This window comes from Halichoeres trimaculatus, unplaced genomic scaffold (assembly GCF_033239565.1).
Source record: "Halichoeres trimaculatus isolate MK-OKI-2021-1 unplaced genomic scaffold, fHalTri1.1 fHalTri1_scaffold_19, whole genome shotgun sequence".
NCBI classification, from domain to species: Eukaryota; Metazoa; Chordata; class Actinopteri; order Labriformes; family Labridae; genus Halichoeres; species Halichoeres trimaculatus.
This window is the reverse complement of record NW_027437197.1, coordinates 1,905,960-1,921,402: the sequence shown is the minus strand read 5'-3', so window position 1 is coordinate 1,921,402 and position 15,443 is coordinate 1,905,960. Positions and strand designations below refer to the sequence as shown.

The 15,443-nt window shown below is 39.7% G+C and overlaps 1 protein-coding gene across 4 annotated transcripts in view; it reads right to left on the bottom strand.

Annotated features, from left to right (window-relative positions):
• itprid2 (ITPR interacting domain containing 2) overlaps positions 1–15,443 on the bottom strand; it is a 38,852-nt gene that overhangs the window by 7,371 nt on the left and 16,038 nt on the right. For 3 of the 4 annotated variants that reach the window (XM_074694726.1, XM_074694728.1, XM_074694727.1), the window contains exons 7-15: positions 14,185–14,224; positions 13,900–13,995; positions 11,581–11,728; positions 11,200–11,260; positions 3,766–3,873; positions 3,227–3,581; positions 2,777–2,936; positions 1,335–1,386; positions 392–474 (exon numbers count right to left, since the gene is read on the bottom strand). In XM_074694726.1, the coding sequence (XP_074550827.1) occupies positions 392–474; positions 1,335–1,386; positions 2,777–2,936; positions 3,227–3,581; positions 3,766–3,873; positions 11,200–11,260; positions 11,581–11,728; positions 13,900–13,995; positions 14,185–14,224 (1,103 nt within the window). Of the gene's footprint in view, positions 1–391; positions 475–1,334; positions 1,387–2,776; positions 2,937–3,226; positions 3,582–3,765; positions 3,874–11,199; positions 11,261–11,580; positions 11,729–13,899; positions 13,996–14,184; positions 14,225–14,352; positions 14,571–15,443 lie in introns of those variants that run through there. The other variant, XM_074694729.1, reaches the window with a different exon arrangement.

Below are 15,443 nucleotides of genomic sequence, written 5' to 3'. Positions count from 1 at the left end.
AGATCTGATGATTTTTGTTTTCTTTTGTTTGTTAAAATCTTTATTCTTTCTTCTAAAAACTTAAACTCTTCTTCTTTCTGCAGAAACAGACTTCACCTTTTTGCGTAACGTCACCTACATGCCTGTGTCCTCCTCTCTGAGGTCTATCTTAAAGATTTTATGAGCGTTACGTTTCTTCTTCTCCCGTCAGACGTATGAGATCCAGCAGCAGCTCCACCTTCCCTTATAAGGTTTTATTACTCTCCATAAAGGGATTTACTTCCAGTTCTCCTTTGATTTACATGCAGGATGTTTCTCCTCTGGGTGAGATAAGGCTCCTAATGGAGTGGTATGAGTCACATGGAGTACCTTAAAGGTCAAAGGTCGTGACCTGAAGCAAACACAAACAGACCTTGAGGTAGCTGTTGGAGTCGGCTGACGGCTCCTCAGCGAAGCCGCTGCTGTCGGACTGTTGGCTGACCGTCCTCAGCAGGTCTGAAAGAGAGGAGCAGATTAAGGATTACTGATGCAGTGCTGCGACTGACCAGCAGGTGGCAGAGAAGACTCATTGTCCTAAAGCAGAGGCAGAAAGAGGGACGGGACAGTCTGTCCTCTGTGAGTGAACGGAGACACAGGAAACATCTTTTATTGCAAACTGAGACGGCTGCACATCCCAAATCATATAAACACAGAAGAGGAGGGTTTATATTTATACTTTAACAGGCTGCAGAGGTATTAATAAAACAAAACAGAGATTTAACCTGACAGAAAAAGAGGAGAAAGACTCAGAATGAGGCTGAATTCTTACTATGATCAGAAAAAACTCAGCTCTGAATCTATTTACCCTGAACACTGCATCACAACATGTTAAATAACAACACTGATGCACAAAGAATCAGCATAAAGACACAAAGTTCGGTTCATGTGGTGTAAAATGACAAGAGGAGAAAGAATAAGAGCAAACACAGAGACAAACAGCTCGTCCCTGAAGTCTGCCTGTCACGCTTTTGGCCGCAGGTTGGTTAGCTGATACCGAAACACTCGTCGAGTTCAGGAGGAGAAAATAGTAAAAAGCTGGAAGAAAATGTCAACATTGACCTTTCGTTGCAGCACATGAAAGAGAAACACCGTTCTGGCAGAAAGCCCTGGAGGCAAACCTTCCCGTACTCCGACAAAGTGAGAGCGCTCAAAGGTAAACAAGGCAGGTTTGAAAATGTCAGAAAACGAAGGAGGAAGTGAAGAGGGACACGTTTCAAACGCAGCACGCAGACCTCAAACAATGGGACGGTTTGGAGAGTTACACCAGCTGTAAAGATAACAGGATAAGAGAACAGGAGGTCAGGGGTTTAACTCACCGCTACCTCTGGAGGATCTGGAGGGCACGGCTTCATCCTCGTTACTCTGGATCTGGACAATAACAGAGAAAAACCACCTTGAATTTTACAAGACAGAGACAGAAAACATCTCTAAAACTCATCACGATCGATCCTCTGCTGAAGGCCGTCTGTTAAACCAGGGGTCTGCAACCTAAAAATCTACTTTATCTCCACGATAGAGACAATTTAGTGTAAAAACACAAAAAAAATTCTATACATAGTTAAAATCTAGTGAATAATTTCTTATACAAGTTTAAATATATGTTCTTTTAATTTATAAATTTGTACATGTGATGTCTAAGTTTTTTTAATATAAATTTTCAAATATTACATAAAAAAAAATTAAATAAAAAAAATTACAAAATTAAAAGAAATGTAGAAAAAAATGCAAAAATTAAATAAAATAATTTCATTTATAATTTTGCAAAAAATTCAATAAATTCTAATGCAAAAAACTTTGAAAATTTGCAAATATTTCATAAAAAATTTAAATAAAAAGAATTACAAAATTATGTCAAAAATTAAAAAAAAAAATGCAAAAATCAAATAAACTAATTTAATTTTATAATTTTGCCAAAATGTAAAAAAAATCTAAATATTTCAATAAATTTTAAAATATCAGAAAGTTGCAAAAAACTTTTAAAAATTTGCAAATATTTCATAAAAAATTAAATCAGAAATTCACAATTATAAAAAAAATGAAAAAAATGCAAAAATCAAATTAAGTAATTAAATTTTATAATTTTGCAAAAATTTAAAAAAAATTCTCAATATTTCAGAAACTCTTAAATATCAGAAAGTTGCAAAAAAACTAAAAAAAATAGCAAATATTTAAAAAAAGGTTGATACATTTTGTTTATTTCAATCATATATTTTTTAAAGCTAGAAGAAGCCACTGCAAAGGAGTCAAAGAGCCACATCCTTGTGTTAAACCATTAGCTAGCCTGATTCAGTACAGGTATGTTCCTCTTATGTAGATGACTGAATATTTAAATAAAGCTTCTGCCCTCTTGTTTTTTCAAAATTAAACATGCTTTAAAAATGTTCTTTTGTGCTGCTGATAGAAAAGATCTTTAAGTGTTTATTGGACATAAAGATGGACGGCATCCCCACCTCCTTCAGCTTAATGTGCCCTTTTGATGCTTCAATGATCTATTTCTACTCTCTGTTTCTCCTCTGCTCCTCTAATCTGGGGAACAAAACCTGCAACAAAGCTGTCGAACATGGAGTAATATTCAATTTTTCAACATTAAACAACCAAATAAACCTAAATCTCTCAAAAACGTAAACACTAAACAGAGACGTGGCCTCTCTGAGCTCAGTCTGAGAAGCTCTGAATCTGTCGATCTTTTTCTACCTGCAGCCCAGGAGAAAGTTAAACCCTTTACTTTCTAAGAGCCCAAAGCTGAAGAGCACCGTACCTCCTCCATGTCAAACGAGTCGGCGTTTTCGTTGCGAAGCTGAGCCAGCTGGGGCGGAGCCAGAGCGTGAGGCGCCCTCTCTGGCGTGGAGGTCAGGTTCTTCTCGTCTTCAGGTGGAGGCTTCGCGTTGGCTGCTGGTTCAGCGCCGCTCTGTTCAGGACTGAGGAGACAGAGGAGAGACGGTCAGACAGAAACTTCCCTCCTCCATCATTTCTGTGTTACATAACATTCACACGAGCTGGACGACTTCCTCCAGAGTTTAATTTGATTGAACTTTGACGAGTGAGGCCGGAAACTTCTCTGTTTTTGAGCCAGTTCGAGGAGGGACGGGGTTTATCTCGTTAATCCTGTGTTTGTGTTTTTTTAACTCTACAGTAAAATAAACTGAGCAGAGAGCAGGGGGCGCTGTTTGACTGTGGGGAAGACTCTAAACCTGATGTTTTATCATACCTCTCCTCTGTCTCTCCGTCCCCGTTCGTTTCCTCTGTAACCGTCGCCAGAGAGCGCCCATCCTTCCTGCGGTTGTGTTTCTGGTTCAACGCCTCCCCCTGGTGGTCGGGGTCAGAGCTGCAGCCGTCCTGGTCCGCGTGCCCGTTGGTGTGTGTGTGATCAGAGGCTGCGAGTCCGTTCTGCTGCGTCTGCTGGACGGGCGATGGCGTCTCCGATGACTCGGGGGCGGCGGCGTGCAGGTTGTGTCTGGTGATGGTTTTCTTCAGGAGCTTGGCCATGTTCCTCGCCGAGTTGGTCTTCTTTAGAGGAGGAGGGGAGTTCTCCTTTTCACCTGCTTCTTCTCCTTCTCCTCCTCCTGAGAGAAAGAAAATATCAGTTTCTCCTCACAGAAATTATTCTCCACAGATTAAAAAACCTTCCTTAGAAACAAAACTTTCTACACCATTCCTCCAAGAGAAGAGGAGACGAAGCTCTGAAGAGGAGAACTGGGTTCACAAAATTTGAATAAAACATCCCACAAAGCCTCGGGTGGAGTTTACCTTGGTCCTTAGAGCTGATGCGCTGGACGGGCTGACCGGAAACTTGACTGTAGAGCTGGAAGAACTCGTTAGCGACTGTTGTTAAGACCTCGATCTGGCGGAAACGGCCTGAGGCAGACAAACAGAAGCAAAAATAAGGGTCAGAAAGAGCATCAGAGAGCCGACGTGGAGGGGAAAGGAGACGTAACTGTACTTATTTTAACAACACATGCATCCTGCAAGATTACAAAGGCTTTCCTCAACCCGCTGTGACAGATTTTATGGCTGCGTGTTTGCAGAAATATGTTGGATAAAAATGCACAAAGGAGGATAAATCATCAAGAAATTAAAGGTGCAAAAAAAAGGGGAAAGCGAACACCAAAAACAGATTTCTCTGCAGAAAATAAAGTTGGAAATACTCGACTTTTAGTGCATCAGAGGCAAAAACAAATTCAGAGTCTGGACACTTCTACAAACAGATGCATCTGTTATCTCTGTGCAACATGTTTCCTGATGACTCTGCTCATTTCACCACAGCTCCTCAAAACAAACGTCCAAACTTCGAGGTCACATCGTCTGGTCTTTCTCTTATATGGTTAACAGTCTGCTCACGGCCTCATCCCTGCAGAAAAGCCAAACCAAGAGGTCCAGGATCTTTAAAAACCTGCCTGTCAGACGTCACAGCAACCCCTCCCCCGCCGCCGCTCCTTCTTCTTCTTCTGTGGTTGTGTAAGTCGAGCTGTCACTCTCGACAGGACGATGACTTGCACACGCTCCTTCCTTCCTTCTGCGCTCTTCCTTTGCTCTCCTCCATCTCTCCATCCCTCGCTGTCTAAATACTTGTCAGAGTGTTATGAAACACACACTTCTGTCTTTTCTCGCCTCGTAACCAGCGCTGATGTCACCACCTCTCAGGTTTCATTGGTGTCTTTCGGTGAATAAAGGATTCTCTCTTTCTTATCTTATCTCTAACGGAAAAACCTCTGAGGGATCAAAGAAACTGTTTTATCAGCAGCGTGAGCGCAGAGGGCGTTGGTAAACCCTGACGGTCGTCATCCAGGAGGAAAAGAGCTAAAATAAGAACATTTAAAGGGGATTCTGAGTGTTTAAGGCAGAAAAGGAAGAAGGAAAAGTAATTAGAAGAAGTAATGATGCTTCATCAGGGAAAATTAGGATTGTATAATCTGAATTAAAGCTTCCAGGAAAACTCAGGTCGCTCAATCAGATTAAGTTTGTGGTGAAATGTGGAAGTTTTTACAAAACTATCAGCTGATATTAACAACTAAGGAAAACAACTGTCTTAAGTTAACCCTGGTTTATACTTCTGCAGATGCACAGTGTCTGCATTAATATGCAGTACTCCTCCAAAACACAAGGGGGCAGTGTCAGTAGAAAGTTGTTCAAGTCCTACTTTTTTTTTCCACTAACTTCTATTTATTTTTTATTTATTTTGAAATAGAAAAAAAATTGAGTCATGATTATTTATAACTAAAACTGACACAGAAAACTAAATGTAAACAAAATACTGATTGAGTAATTATATTGACACACAAGGGCCAAAACACAAGGGGGCAGTGTCAGCAGAAAGCTCTTAACTTTTTCTATTTTTATACAAACTTCTATAATTTTTTTAATCCTTTTATTTAAAATAAAAATTAAAAAATTGGAGGTTTTATTACTTACACTTAAAACTGATACAGAAAACTAAACGCTTGTAAACAAAATACTGATTGCATAGCTTTGCAGTATTCCTCCAAAACAGAAGATGGCAGTGTCAGCAGAAAGTTCTTAACTTTTTCTTATTTTTCTACAAAATTACATTTTTTCTTTTTATACTTTTTTAAAAATAGAAAATAAAAAAATTAAAGAAGTTTCTTATTTTTTATACCTGAAACTGACACAGAAAACTAAATGATAGTAAACAAAATAAAAAGCAAAAAATTAAAAAAACAAATAAATCAAATGAAATACAAAATAATAACAAACTCCCCAAAATAAATAAATAAAAATACAAATTTAAAAATTGAGACATGTTTATTTATAACCAAAACTGACACAGAAAACTAAATGTAAAATTATATTATCTTTTATGATTTTTTTTTTCAAATAAAAATTAAAAAAATTTAGACGTTTATTATTTAAACCTGAAACTGACACAGAAAACTAAATGAAAGTAAAGAAAAGAAAAAGAAAAAATTTAAAAACAAATAAATAAAAAAAAATACAAAATAACAACAAAATAAAAAATAAGGGTCTTATTTAGTAATAATTACAAGACATGTAAGATGTTGATTGCTCTGGATTTGGCTGACTGTAATGTTGTTGTTATTGTTTAATGTTTTGCTATAGTTGTCTATCAATGGCTCTTATATTAGTGAAAAATATATTTGTGTTTCAATTATTTTTTCAAACTGCAAATGATTCATAACATCACACTGTTCACATTTTTTAACTAAAGAGAAGCAGTAAAGTGTGGAGCAGAAGTGTTGCTGGGAGGTTGGTGGAGACCAAAGCGGAGCTAAAAGCAAAGTGTGTGAAATCTAGAGAGGGACTTTTGTTTCCTGAATGTGGAGGGTGGTTTTTGTTTTATTTCACCAAAGCTGACAAAAATAACTCAAAACAAGCTGAATATTTGAAAGGATAAAAAACACTGAGTTAATTTTTATCCTAAACGCTGTAAACAAAGCTCCTCGCCGCGTCGCGCAGACGTTCAGCTCAGCTTTTCTCTCACATCTGGATCTGACTGCAGAATCTGAACCCCTTATTACAGCTGCAGTGTGTGATGGTAGCCCAACTATGTGTGAGAGTGTAAGTGTGTGTGTGTGTGTGTTTCCTGCCGTCTGCTGACTCCGCACTAATGTTCATTCTGAGGATCCCGATACAGGAAGTGAGGAGTAAGAGAAAACGACACGTACTCCCTCCTTTTTCTCCTTCCCTCTCTTTTCATCCCGAGAGATTCTTTTCTGATGGTGAGAACAGAGCTTACATAACAAACAACACACACACACACACACACACACACACACACACACACACACACACACACACACACACACACACACACACACACACACACACACACACACACACACACACAGATACATGTGTCTGGGATCCAGGGAACCAGTGGAACACTATGAGAATGTTCTGGAAAAGAAAAAAGCTTCCAGGAACAACAGATGCACTACAGACCGTTAAAGGAGCAGTTCACGTAAAACAAAAAGATAAATGTGATCAAAACAAATCCCTCCTGAAGTCAGCGAGCGGTTTGAAGCCCAAACTTTTCTCCATCTGGGTCCAAAACTGAACAATTCAGCCCCACAGTGACGGACTGAGCTGTAACCTGCTCCTCTCCTCCTTTAAAAAAAGCGTCAAACACATTTTTATCCACGTGCTCTCACAGGAGATTTTAAGCTGGGTGTGCTTAAAACCTCAAAGGCTGATTTTATTTTACTTTATTAAATCTTTTATATTATTTTCTGAGGCAGAATATGTTTACTTATTTTAGCTTTTTATATTTTTTTTTATTTACTTCTGTTGATTTCACTGTTTGAACCTTGTCCTCACATTTCTCTTTGATTTCTCTTTTAATGTTTGTTTTTATTTTTCAAAGCAATTTGTAACTCTGTATTGAAAAGTAATAAAGAAATAAATAAAGTTAGTTATTATAAGTTTTATTCATAATTTTTTTTTTATAAAGTTTACGGTCAGCGTTGGCTCAGACCTGGACCAGATCTTGGTTTTGTTGCTATGACTTGGTTTAAAACAGGCCAGACTCCTCATCTTAATATTGTTTTTTTTTGGTAAATAATATCACATCAGCAGGTCTGCGAAGCATATTGAGATAAAATTTGTTTTGATTTGGGCTTTATAAATTAAGATTAATTGATATGTTTCACTCCCTTTGGAGCCAAATGATTATTCTCTCATTTATTTCCCATTTTAAATCCTTTATCTTTTGTTGTTTTAATTTTTTCTCATCTTTATTGCTTTTATTTTGCAGTTCTTTTTTTTCTGTTTTATTTCTATATTTTGCCCCACATTTCTCTTTAATCTCTCTTTCACTGACTTCCTCTCTTTTATTTATTTATTTTACTGTTTGTTTTTATTATGTAACATTGTTTTTGCAAAGTGCTATAAAAATAAAGTTTATTATTATTATTATCATTATTATTATTAATTTTATTACTATTTTTATTATTATTATTATTATTATTATTATTATTATTATTACTTTAACTACAATTATTATTATTATCAATTTATTTTCTGAGAAGAAAGTCAGAGTTCTGTTTTTTTTCTCAGAATAAATAGTATTAAAAAATTGGATCTTTTTTTCTTGTCTACAGTTATAAAGGGGGAACCAGGAGTTTTTTGTGATTAAAATAAAAACAAAAATTATTTCCTGTCTATAAGTTAGCTTGTAGCAACTGTAGCTTGTTTGCCCTCCGTTTTCAGGGATATAAATAGGGATGGAAACCTTTCACATGCCCCGCACCTGGCAATCAGTACCGGTACTCAATGGTACCAATTTTCAGTACTTTTTTGGTGTTTATGTGGTAAAAAAACATCAAATTTTTTATTAATTAAATATATTTCTTTTCAATTTAACATATTTATTCTACAATATATAACCTTGCAATGCTGCGTTCATGTCCAGTAGGAAAATCACCTACTCTTCCACTCCTTCACAGTCACAAGGATACATTTAGGTACCTAAACATGGTATCTTTTGATTTTACATGAATCAGTACCCAGTACCTTTGACAGAATTTGGTTGGTACCTATAAAAGTGCCTGATTCAGTACCCATCCCCATACCAGTGTGTCAAATGTGTCATATGAATGCATCTGCTCGCTTTCCTGTCACCTGTATCTACCCTTCAGCCTCATTTCTGACCCGTTCCCTCTGTAAGTAACTCTCAGCGTGAAGGAGCGAAATAATCAGTGGAAAACAAGAGACATCCATCCACAGCCCCCTGACAAACACAGACCAATATTTACATAAAGTGTCTAAGTAAAGCAGCTCGTATCAACGGCTCTGTGGTCACCTGATGCTGGCTTATATAACAGTGATGCTAACAGGCCCCCCTCTGTGTGACGACCTGAGGTGTTTGAGCTGCTTTATAACAGTTTGGTAACAGCTGTACGGCTGACTTCTTCAAATGTGTCAATATAATTACTCTTTACGCCATACGTAACAACACGCTGCGAAACCACCTGCTGGGTGACAGGTCACACAGTCGGGACACGGGGTCAGAGTGACGTCAGAAAATGATGAGTCAGCGCTAAATCCAGGAGACTGTGTCGTTTTATCCACTTCTGTTTATAAAATTAAGATTATAGATGATCTTTACTTTAACTTAAAGCTCCTGTGAGGAACTTTTTCCTGGTTTAAGAAACAGTCTGAAATGAACAGAGCTACAAAAGCAAACAAAACCATCAGAAATAACACAGACAGTTTCCTTTACTGATTCCTGATAGCACTGCGGGGGGGGGGTAGACGTCAAACAGGACGCTAAAGAAACAGTCCTGCTTTTAATTTCCACAGTATATAACCAAGGTGAGCCACATGTCTGTTAAAATAACAGAATGAGATAACAGATACCACTTTGTCCACAACTGAAGCTCTTGTTTACTGCAGCCAGTGAACACAGCATTAAAGCTCCTGTCAGGAACTTCCTGTTTGCGTTGGATTTGTCGCCCCCTGTGGCCAAATGATTTTAATTAGGGCTGTCATTTTAACGCGTTAATTAGATTAATTAATTACACCGCAAATGAATGCGTTATAAAAATTAACGCAGATTAATCTGGATCCCAAACCCACGGGGGTCAAAGACACATTTATTTTCAAAAGTCTGGCATGTACAAACCATCTGTCCTATTCAAAAGCTGTAAAAAAAGTTGTGTTTTGTTGTGTTAAATGTTTTTTAATGTCTTTTAATGTAATTTTAATGTCCTGGAATTCAAATTCTTTATTTTGGGCCCTTAAGCAGATATGAGATTAAAATGTGATTAATTTGATTAATTAATTATAATTCCTGTAATTAATTAGATTAATTTTTTTAATCGCCTGACAGCACTAATTTTAATCTTTGCTGATCTTCTCCTGTAAATGTGAAGGTTGAATTTTTTTTTGTTGGCCAACATTCAAACAGAAATTCTAGGTCTTGAGGATGATCAAGTTTTTGATCTTAGATTGAAAAGAGACATCACTTTTAATTTCTGCAGTAACAGTTAAAAACTTCTCACAGAAGCTTTAAAAACTGTAATCAAAGTAGTTTCATGTCCAAGTGTGGCCCCTTTGACATAAACAGTAGTTTTGTTTACCCCGAGCAAACTGGGACCAGTGACGAGGGAAGAACTGGTCACACAGTAAACAAAGAGTCAAATTTATACCTCGGAGTGATTCATCTTCCCCTACAGAGGATCTTTGGTTCAACTTCTTTTCACAGCCTGAAGACGATGAACCGTGTGTGTGTGTGTGTGTGTGTGTGTGTGTGTGTGTGTGTGTGTGTGTGTGTTCAATTAGGGAGCCAGTACCTTCATGCAAACACGAGTTTGAAAACAAAAAGAGGCCAGGATGTTAGCGGAGCAGGTCTGTGTGTGTGTGTGTGTGTGTGTGTGTGTGTGTGTGTGTGTGTGTGTGTGTGTGTGTGTGTGTGTGTGTGTGTGTCTGGGACAAACAGATCTTTGTCCTTGCTGGCTGTGTTGTCCAGGCAGTTGGCAGAACAGCTAAAAGAGCGAGAGGACCCCACAAAACACCATAAAAGTACTGGGAACAGGACACACACACACACACTCACACACACACACACACTCACAGTCTTTGAGCTCCACTTCCTCAGAGTATAGTTTCAGGACGTGAACCTTTCAGCATCTCATCACCGTTGTTTACGTCCGTTAGCAGAGTTTAGGGATTCAGGGTTCAGTAACGCACAGATCTTCCTCTGGTCTGGTTTTAGCGTCTTTGTGGTCAGTTTCTGATCCACCGGTAAGATCAACCAAGATCCAACCTTCAGTACCGAGTCCCCCGGTAGTCCAGGACAGACTTGACCTCAGATCCTCAGTAGAAACAAATCTGATATAACTCTGAGAGCCTCTTATGTCAGCGCTGCAGGACGGCGGCTGCTTTGGTTTTGTTTTTTCATTCTGCTCCTTCGAGAGTGGAAACTGACTCCATCCTGCCAATATCAACAGTCAAAATACCCAACATATTTGTCCTCTGGTCTGATTTTAATTCACTTTAATTCAGAGGTGAAAACGTCTTCAAGAAATTCAACAAAGCAGGCTTTCCTTTGGGATGAAACTTTGGATTCTCATGACCCGCTCGGCTGAGAGCGTCCACAAACATCCAGCTCTGCACTTCGGGAGACTCAGCGAGCAAAAGTGGAACAAACCAGGACACAGATCGACAAAATAACCCAGCGTAAAGATGTTAAACGGAGGGACTCACTGGTCAGAGCGTAGTTGGGGTTCTCCAGCTCCATACGCTGCAGCTGGGCTCCCAGGTAGACCTGCAGGTAGACCAGGGGATGTTAGTGGTTGGCAGAGCCTCTTAAAAATTCAGTTTTGACTAAAAATAAGATTTTTCTTTAACCAACAGCCAAAAGACGCTGAATAGACTCATATTTGTTGGGGATTTTTCTGTTTTTAAGCCATTCTAGCAGAATTTTTGAAACGTCTGGATGAAAACCTGATGGATTTCTTTAAATCTGAAGCTAAATGAGGGATAAATCCAAGAGCCTGTGACGTTCCTGACTTTTCCCATGATGTCATTCTTCCAAAAGTCAATACAGTGGTTAATCATTTAATCATCTAAAAATTATTCACACACCTTGATGTCGATGCCGCGCGCCGTGGACGAGCTGTTGAAGAACCTCGAAGGAACCCTGGAGCCCAGGTCTGGCTCTTCTCGACCGAAACCAAGGTTTAAGAGGATTTCCTCAGGGTCCTCCTCGTACAGGTCCAGGAGCTCTGACACACTGAGGACACACACACACACACACACATCCACAGAGACACACAGACGTTTGGTTAGTCGGTGTGAGAGTCCCTGAGCCGGTCAGGAGCTGAGGGTTAGTCTTCTCAGAGAGTCTGCTGAAACCTGGTAAACACAGACAGCCCGTTAGTATGACACACACACACTGACACACACCGCCCTGTCAGTGAGTTAGTCTGTTAGTGAGAGCTGGGGCTGAAACGCTGGTCTCTCCACCTGTGGACGGATCACATGAGGCAGGTTTGACTCCAGACCGAGCTTCATCCGACTCACTGACAGCTTCACAGAGAAACAGAGCTACACCAGGCTCCGTCTCTGCAGGCCGTCACGCTCGTCAGGGTGAAATATGGTCAACAGTTTGGTTATTAGTTTAAATCATCAGACCCCTCACGTCTTGGTTAACGTGTTAATAAAACTCTGACGTACAGAACTGTGAGTATTAGAAGTATTGGAGGTAGATGCATGCTCATGATAAAGGGACAAAGACAAACTTCCTGTTGCTGAAAGTTATCACAGAGGTCAGAGGTCACAGTAACAGGCTGCAGACAGGTCGGCTGAATCTGACAGTGTCAAAGACCCAGGGATAGTGGGCCACACATTTGACGTTTGAGACGCCACTGATACAAGACCTCCCGGGTGCGCGTGTGATGACTTCAGAAGATAAACAAACAGAGGACGCCATGTTTTGCAGTAAACAACAAACAGGAGAAGAAGGATCTGGGTGAATAATGCCACAAGCTGCTCCTCTTCTTCTTATTCTTCTTCTTCAGTTTCTCTCTTGACTCTGGGTTTGATGATGCGCTTGATGACACTTTAAGGTCGGCTCCTCTCATTGGTTGCTGCGGGTTTTCTGTCAGAGGTAGTCCGACCAGGGATCAATTCCAGATCAGAACTTTTATCAGATTTTAGGATAATAAAAGAAAAACCAGGCCCTAAATCTGTCTTAAAACCAATGTGTGTGGCCCATAGACTGTATATAGAGTGGACAGCGTGGCTCCATCATTTATCATTGTACGGTTTTGAAGCCAAATTCCTGGCGCAGCCATTGGCAGCCAGAGTCTGTGCAGTAGAGACTGTGAGGGATTCTGGGAGATTTTTTTTTTTTACTTTCGAGAGTCTAATCACTTCTTGAGTCTATCTCTTGACATATTTTACAATCCCTAATAAAAATACACGAGAACATCAGCTGTCAATCATCCTCAAACGTTACGTAAAGCCTCATTTTTAACCTCTTATAACTAATGAAACGAAACTTTTCAGAAAAAAGAGGACTTGGATACAAGACAGCCAAATGATATCTTCAAATCACCACAACAATCAGACGTGAGAAACATTTCTATGAGGTGTGTTAATTTTTTAAAGTTTGACCACAGCCCATCTGGAATGACTGGGGAGCCGTGATTTTAAACCTATACTGCAGCCAGCCACCAGGGGGAGCAGTTTTTATGGAGACCTCACTTCGAGCTGAGTAAGCGGACGTCCATTTTCTTTTTTGTTTGTGGTGTTGACACTTTAGTAATTCAAGCTCAGAAAGTGAAACTAAAGTGATGTTAATAAGATGAAGACTGGTTAAAATATGTTTTGCATTGTTTTGATATTCAAGTCTTTTGCTGAAATTCCAAATTTTTTTAATATATTTATTTATTTCTTATTTTCGTTTCCTCTGTATCATCACACGCCTATAAACCATCTGTGTTAGCTTTGTTTCCATTTTTAGCAGGGATGCACGATATATCGGGATCAATATTTGGCCGATGTTGGTCATCTTTGTAACATATAAGCATCTGCAAACATACTTTTTTTTTGAGGGGCGCTCCATCCTTTGATCCTCTCCATGGTCGTCTTTTCTCACAATCTCGCCGCTCTTTCTCTCTGAACTTCCTTGACACATCCTCTCAGATTGTTTTTTTTTTTTTAACAATGTTGATATCAGTAAATATCAGTTCTCAGCCATGACAGCAATATTAATATTGGATGTCAGTATTGGCCGAAGTTTTCGTATCTGTGCATCCCTTATTTTTCGTGATACTTCCTGTTAGTTTCAGATCACTCAGGTCATGAAATTCAGCTGGTTGTAAGTTGTTATAGTCGTTTTTTTGTGGCTCCGCCCTCTGGAGAAACCTCCAGAAGCTTCCGCTGAGGAGGTGAACTGACCTGGACACAGTGCTGCTCTTCCCTGAGCCTGTGGAGTTCATACTTCTTCCTCTTTCTTTAAACTGACTCCTCTTCTGATCTGCCACAAGACCAAAACTACACACACACATACACAAACACACACATATACACACATATATAAGGACAAGCGCGCACACACACACAAGCACATTAACAGAAGCGCCAAAACACACACAGAGAGGGAAGGAAAAGAGGAGAGACAGAGTTAACGTTTGTCTGGAGCTGAGTTTATTGACAGTTTAAAGAGGAAGGAGGCGAACTCACCAGGACTCAGTTTTGTTGTTACTGGACTGAAGGTGGTTGGCTGCAGAGAAAACAGAGAAATGAAGTTTAGTTGAGCTGAACGTTGGAGGAAAGTTTGGTCATTTTCAGACGTTAACCCTGAGTAGAAAGACTCAAAGCTTCAGAAAGTTGAGGCGTGAGTTTCCTGACACTTCATCAGGAGCAGCTCATCCCTGGGCCTGTCAGACGACTGACAGTCATCACACGCTGCAGGTGTGACTCCTGTTTTCTTTTCCAGCGCTCAGAGAACCTGTCGGGACCTGTCGCCCTGCCACTGTCTCCCTGTCTGTCTCTCTTTCCCTCTTGTCATTGCAGCCTAATTTCTTCTTCTCTTTCTTTCTTTCCCTGAAGTGTTTTCTCCTCTGAGGGAAAACTGGATTAAAGGACGCAGAGAGCAGCAGCAGCAGCAGCCTCCTGACTCTCATTCACAGCCTCACTTCCTTTCCTTTCACCCTGAGTCCTTTCATTAACTAACTCACTTCCTTTCAGCTCATGTTAACACCTTAATCCCTGCGATCCTCGCCTCATAATGTCTGAAATCATTACAGCTCATTAGGATGTGCTCAAACATGACGGCTGTGAAGTCGTCTGCACCGCAGGGGGCGTGAGCGGCTGCTGACAAATGTCATTTAAAGCAGGAGAACAATGGTTACTGCTCAGACACAGGAGGGGGATTTAGACTGACACAGGGAGCAGACAGAGTTAATTTAACTAAAAGGATTTTTTTAGTTTTACCCTTCAGTAAATTCAGAAGGAGAGAAGACGCCGGTGTTTGAAAATTACAGTAAAAGGAAACGATTCTGTACATTAAGGATGAACTTTAAGTCAGTTTGAATCCTTAAAGAGGGGGTATTGTGCTTTTTTAGTCCTAATTTGACCCTCTGGTGCCCCTGTAGTATCTTAATATGGTTAAAAGCAAAAAAAAAAATCACAATTTTTCTCTCCCTGGTGTTTAGAAACCCTTACTTCAGCCTCTGTGTGAGACATTTTGTTTTAGCTGCTGTCTCTTTAAGGCTCCCCACTCCACAAAGCCCCTTCCCTCTGATTGGCCAGCCTTTAGAAGGCCTGTTGGGGGTGGAGCTTTAGGCAGACCTTGGTGTTTGAGGCCCTGATCTCGTCAAGATCTTGTCAAGTTTTCGTCAAAATCTCCTCAAGATCATTTTGAGTTCTCATCAAGATCTAGTCACATTCTCCTTAAGTTCTCGTTGAGATCTTGTCAAGATGTCGTCAGGTTTTCATCA